This window comes from Schistocerca cancellata, chromosome 11, assembly GCF_023864275.1.
Source record: "Schistocerca cancellata isolate TAMUIC-IGC-003103 chromosome 11, iqSchCanc2.1, whole genome shotgun sequence".
In the NCBI taxonomy this organism is placed as follows: domain Eukaryota; kingdom Metazoa; phylum Arthropoda; class Insecta; order Orthoptera; family Acrididae; genus Schistocerca; species Schistocerca cancellata.
Window position 1 is genome coordinate 127,298,281 of NC_064636.1, and position 6,000 is coordinate 127,304,280.

General features: G+C 51.6%; 1 protein-coding gene across 2 annotated transcripts in view; it reads left to right on the top strand.

The window, feature by feature from the left end:
- Positions 1-1,448, top strand: part of LOC126108772 (TD and POZ domain-containing protein 3-like) — a 75,303-nt gene extending 73,855 nt beyond the window's left edge. The window contains exon 6 of one of the 2 annotated variants that reach the window (XM_049914122.1): positions 425-1,448. In XM_049914122.1, the coding sequence (XP_049770079.1) occupies positions 425-620 (196 nt within the window). In that variant the 3' untranslated portion in view covers positions 621-1,448. The remainder of the gene's footprint in view (positions 1-424) is intronic. The other variant, XM_049914123.1, reaches the window with a different exon arrangement.
- Positions 1,449-6,000: the final 4,552 nt, after the last annotated feature.

Here is a 6,000-nt window from a genome sequence, read left to right on the forward strand (position 1 = left end):
GACGATTGCTTTTCCCAAATTTCCATTAGGTACACGCGGTTTAATTTTTCACTGTCATTAAGGTCGATAAGTGAGGGGGAGGTTACAAGTGGAAGGCTACAACTTCTGCAACGACAGAATTCTAAGGTCAAAATACTAACCATCACGAATTAAAGTGACAAAATGTGATAACTTTGTATCTTGAGAGTTGGAGTGTAGGAATTTTTTGTGGAGAGTGGATGGAGAATTTGAGAGGATGACGCAACTGTGCATCTGTACGTTAATATAAAACGACTTTCTCAGTGTTCTGTATCCCAGAAGGGAGATTTATCAGTTGTCAGAGAGATGAGTTTTAGAATTGGATACAGTTGTACCACTCTGATACATTTCTTCATCAGAAGTGTGTGTTTGAAGAACAGTACGAGAATTTCTCTGTTTTGTGTAGGACCCTCCCGGCAGCGGAGAAAGGCAGGAGGCTGATCGAGGCAGCTAGCGATGGGGCAGTGCAAGAGCTGCAGATGCTTTTGGCAGCTGGGGCTGATGTGGGTGCGACGGATGGGAACAAGAATACTGCACTGCACTGGGCAGCCTGGCAGGGTCACGTGGAAGCGGCGAGCTGTCTGGTGGGGGCTGGCGCGTAGGTGGACGCCCGGAACTGGGTCCAGAACACGGTTCTCCACTGGGCTGCGTGGGGCGGCCGGCCGGCCGTGGTGCGGCTGCTGGCGGCGTCCTCTGCAGACCCCAATGCCTGGAACGTGGACGGGGACACGCCGCTGCACTTTGCGGCAGAGCACGGCCGCACGGAGGAGGCGATTGCACTACTCGATGCAGGGGCTGACAGCACGGCCAGAAATGACAAGGGGAAAACCCCAGTGGACCGCGCCAGGCAGTTCAACCACCAACACTGGATAGACAGGATGAGACGACACTAGCAGTACAATACACACCTCTGAAGTAAAAACAACGCTAGTCTACCAAAATCACAACAGTAGCGACAATGTGAGATTCATATAGACTAATGTGTGTAGCAAGAAGCGAGTTTCCTTCCATGAAAACTCAACAATAATCGAAAAGTATATCATTAATAATAAACATATTTTTAACTAAATTCATTATTGTAAAGTTATTTGTAAGAATGTGCTATTACAAATAACACCATCTATAGTGTGGCAGTAAGGCGCTGTACGGTTGCGGTAAGTTGTTGGACCACAGTAACAATAAATCTTTAATTTAATCAAGAACAATTCATTTATTGAGCCAACTGTGCAGTTTGTAAACACTGCCAGTGCAGGTCGCCCAAGTATGACTTTAAATAAACAGTTATGATGGAACTCCAAAGACAATCGTCTGAACAGATTGCACATTGTATTGAGCAGAAACATCAGTCATCCCCCAGGAAACCCCAGAGGCTTATTCTGTGCCTCAGAATACTGTAATACAGTATCACAGTAGCTGTGGAAAAAATAACAATGATTACTCAAAGCCGGCCGCAGTGGCCATGCGGTTCTGGGCGCTGCAGTCTGAAACCGCGCGACCGCTATGGTCGCGGGTTCGAGTCCTGCCTCAGGCATGGATGTGTGTGGTGTCCCTAGGTTCGTTGGGTTTAAGTAGTTCTAAGTTCTAGGGGACTGATGACCAAAGAAGTTAAGTCCCATAGTGCTCAGAGCCATTTGAACCATTTGAACCATTTGATTACTCAAAACAAACCATTCCTCTTACAATACCATAAAGATATTACAGCACTTCTTAAAAACATAAAGAATTTTCTTATTTGCCAAGGACAAGCATTTACAAGAGAAACACACACTCACTAATTATATCCATGTCTTGTGGAGCTGAAAATGTGTTCACAGTGCAACAATTTCCAAAATTCATGATAAGGCACACACCTACAAAAATTTTCATCTAAGGAGTCCACATACATGAAAATAAATCATCTTTGGTAAAACAATTACTGACTGGTTCTTCCATGTAGTATGCTGCACAAAGTAGAGCGGCCTGAGCTGGCGAGGCGAGCGCATCGCTGCCGTTGCGCGCTTAGCCTACTCGGCCGTTGAGAGCTCGTGAAGAGGTTTTCTGTGCTGTGGGCGCCGCGGAGAGCAGATTGTCGTGTGTTGTTCTTACAACGCGTGCAAATTGTCGTGTTCCGCGCCTCGCAGCATGGGAAAGAAGGGTGCGCAGAGGAAACCTGCCGCTACGAAGGGTCCTTCGGTTGTGCAACTCACCGAGTCTGCCGACCATGCGAGGAACTCCCGTGAAGACGAGTCACGGCCTGCTCCCCCTTTGTACGTCAAGTGCAAAGGCGCGTGGACAGCGCTGTTCGACACCATCACGAATTGCGCTCGGAACGAGGTGGTCTACGAGTCTGTCGACACAGACTCGCTGATCTGCGTTCGAGCTGCAAACGTGGCCGACCACAGGGCGATCAAGGTCGCAGTGGCCGACCACGTCGTCGACGCACCGCCGGCGCGTGATAAGGCACCTTCCGTCGGAAGGATGAAGACGACCAAGGCACTCCTCAGGGGGTTGCCTTGGTGCTGCAACGAGGCAGCGGTCCGGGAAGGGCTGCTGCGAGCCGGGTTTGGTTGCGCAACCGCAAGGTTGCACAACCGGACCAACAGGAAGAGGGCGCCGCTCTATGCCGTGACCGTGCAAACGGTCGACGGCGGGAGCGACATCTTCGACTTGCGGAAGTTGCTGGGCTTCCCGGTGACGACGGAGGCTCTCCCGACCGCCATGGACCCTCTGCCCCAGTGCTTCAGGTGCCAGGGCGAGGGCCATGTTGCGAAGTATTGCCGCAACGCGGCGTGGTGCGTCAAGTGCTCAGGCGAGCACGACAGCCGCGCCTGCGACCGCGGCAGCAACGCTCTGCCGACTTGTGTCCGGTGTGGCGGCCCGCACGTCGCCAGCTGGCGCGGTTGTGCGGCTTTCTCTAGCCGCAGCCGTGCCGGGGGCGGCGAAGCGGCCGCGGCCGCACCGACGCAGCAGCAGAAGAGAAGACGACGTCGGAAACGGCGTAGGGCGCAGACCAGCCCGGCGCAGCTGAGGGACGGCGCAGTAGCAGATCCACCTGCCAGGGGCAGGGACGACCGCCCGGAAACGGGCAGCCAGGACGCAGCTCGCCCTCCCGTAAAGAAGTGTGACCTCGAACTCGGCGCCGCCGTGAAGGAGGCCACAGCAGCCCTCCAAGCCGTCATGGCGGCGGAGAGGGCTGCCTTCGCAGCCGCCGTGGCTGCAGAGAAGGAGGAGGCCTTGAGGCAACTGCGAGCAGTCTTCGCCCAAGGCCTCAGTGCAGTCGTACCTGCGAACACTCCTGCGACCTCGCAGAAGGACGTTCGCGCGCCTATCCCAGCGGTTGCCCCAGCAACACCGCAGGTGAGAGGCGCAAAGAAGACAACCGCCGCCCCAGCGGAACCGGTGGCGACGCCGACCGCTGCGACGGCGACCTACATCGCGACAGCGAGAGCGAACGGCGTACATATCTCCGACGCTGACGCGGCGCAGCTCATTGAGACAGCGGCGCGTCTTGAAGCTGCAGAGCAGAAGGGCTGCGCCGTGCAGTAGAGGAGAAGGCTGAACGGTAGCCGATCGCCGCCGTTCTGCACCAGCCTGATGAAGCTGCACCAAGTCACTGACGACAGGGCGCAGCAGAGGGCCTAACAGCAACGCATGCGTTGCCGCGCCGAACTTTTATGTTACAGGGAGGAAGCCACTGCGGCCGGCCCAGGAGACTACAAGCGAGCCCAGCCGCAGCAACCGGACTGACCCAGCTAACGACCACGCAGTACATAGGTAACGTTGCACGATACCTCACGCTAACTTTCCCTCACCTTGCATGCTCTGTCGCAGCTAGCAAGCCGCTACTGCCCTTACTACCCGTCCTACTGTCGCAGAGGTTTTTTTCCCTTGGCGCTGGCCTTGGCACTTTTTTTCCTCTGCTCTTACAACCGCTACCCTTCGATCGTTTTCGACCACTATCTATCTCCGATGGACCATGTTAATGAGTAGTCTTACCCAGACGCATGGATAACATCACAGCCTGCATCCTGTGACGCCTGATTCAAATACTAACATGCTTACGGAGGTGACAGTAGAACTTTTGGTTTGGTCACCACGTTGGTGCGGGCGTGGAGGGGCCCCATCCTATATAAATGCTGCACAAAGTGGAAACCGTAAGAAATAAAAGGTAAAATATTATTAATTTGATATTAAGAGACAATGTAACAGTCTATCAAACAATGCTCAGAGCTGTATCCCATCTAGAATAATTTATGTTTACATGTTATTCTAAGCCAATTACATACATTAAAAACAGTTTTGCATCACCCCAGTTCCGAGATCTCCTGAAGATAGATGTTGACTTTGGCTACTGTATCACATACACAGTCTATTTTACTGTTCAGAGTTGTCTATACCCGCCCAAAGATGTAAACAACCATGTATGAGCAGCGCCTATTAGACGGAGGGAGTCCGACAGCTGATCAGTTCCAGTCATTCCACCAGGAAGGAGGTACATGGCTAGTGTTGTCTGTAGTTCTGCCCTGCCTAGACGGTCAGTACTGCGGTCTGTTTGCGTTCGCATTGTTTCTTTGTGTCCGGAAGGGCTCTCAAGAAGGGAAGCATCCAGGTGTCTCAGAGTGAATCAAAGTGATGTTGTTCAGACATGGAGGAGATAAAGAGAGAGAGGAATTGTCGATGGCATCCCTCGCTCAGGCTGCCCAAGGGCTAGTATTGCAGTGGATTATCGCTTCCTACGGATTATGGCTCGGAGTAAACATGACAGCAACGCCACCATGTTGCATAATGTTTTCGTGCGGCCACAGGACGTCGTGTTACAACTCAAACTGTGTGGAATAGGCTGCATGATGCACAACTTCACTCCAGATGTCGATGGTGAGGTCCATCCTTGCTACCACGACACCATGCAGTGCGGTACAGTTTGGCCCAACAATATGCGAATGCATCCCTCAGGACTGGCATCACGTTCTCTTCACCGATAACAGTCGTATATGCCTTCAGTCAGACTACTGTCAGAGATGTGTTTGGAGGTGACCCAGTCAGGATGAATGCATTAGATACACTGCCCAGCGAGTGCAGCAAGATGGAAGTTCCCTGCTCTTTTGGGGTGGCATTATGTGGGGCCGACGTACGCCACTGGTGGTCATGGAAAGGTCCATAATGGCTGCACGATACGTGAATTCCATCCTGCAATCGATAGTGCAACTATATTGGCAGCATATTAGCGAGGAATTCGTCTTCATGGGCCATAATTTGCCCTCCCATCGTGCACATCTTGTAACGATTTCCTTCAGCATAACGACAACGCCTTACTAGAGTGGCCAGCATGTTCTCCAGACATGAACCCAATCGCACATGCCTGGGACGGGTAGTGCGGTTTATGGACCACTCTGAGGCATCCACGCCGAATCGCCATTGTGGAGTGGGACAATCTGGAGCAACAGTGCCTTGATGAACTTGTGCGTAGTGTGCCACGACGAATACAGGCACGCATCAATGCAAGAGGACGTGCTACTGTGTATGAGAGGTACCGGTGTGTACAGCAATCTGGATCACCATCTCTGAACGTCTCGCTCTATGGTGGTTCAGCATGCAGTGTGTGGTTTTTATGGGCAATAAAAAGGGAGGGAGGAAATGATGTTTATGTTGAGCTCTATTCCAGATTCTGTACATATTCCGAAACTCTCCGAAACCGAGTTGACGCAAAGCTTTTCTTGATGTGTGCGTTTTAGCTGGTCAAGAGGCATCAGATAAGGCGCTCTTGCTTAACTTCTCTCTGTAAATAAATGAATGTATGAAAAGGAACTTCATATATGTCGGTCAAATGTGACCATACATATAATTTGACATAAACTTCTACCTATTGTGTGAAACTAATATGTAAAAAGAAGACGAAAATAAACTTAAGTAACCAATTGCTCTAACTGGAACGACTTAGCAGAAGTCTTGTTGGGCAGAGTAGTGTCCGACAGCCAACGGCGCTCCACAGGTTACAAACAGAGT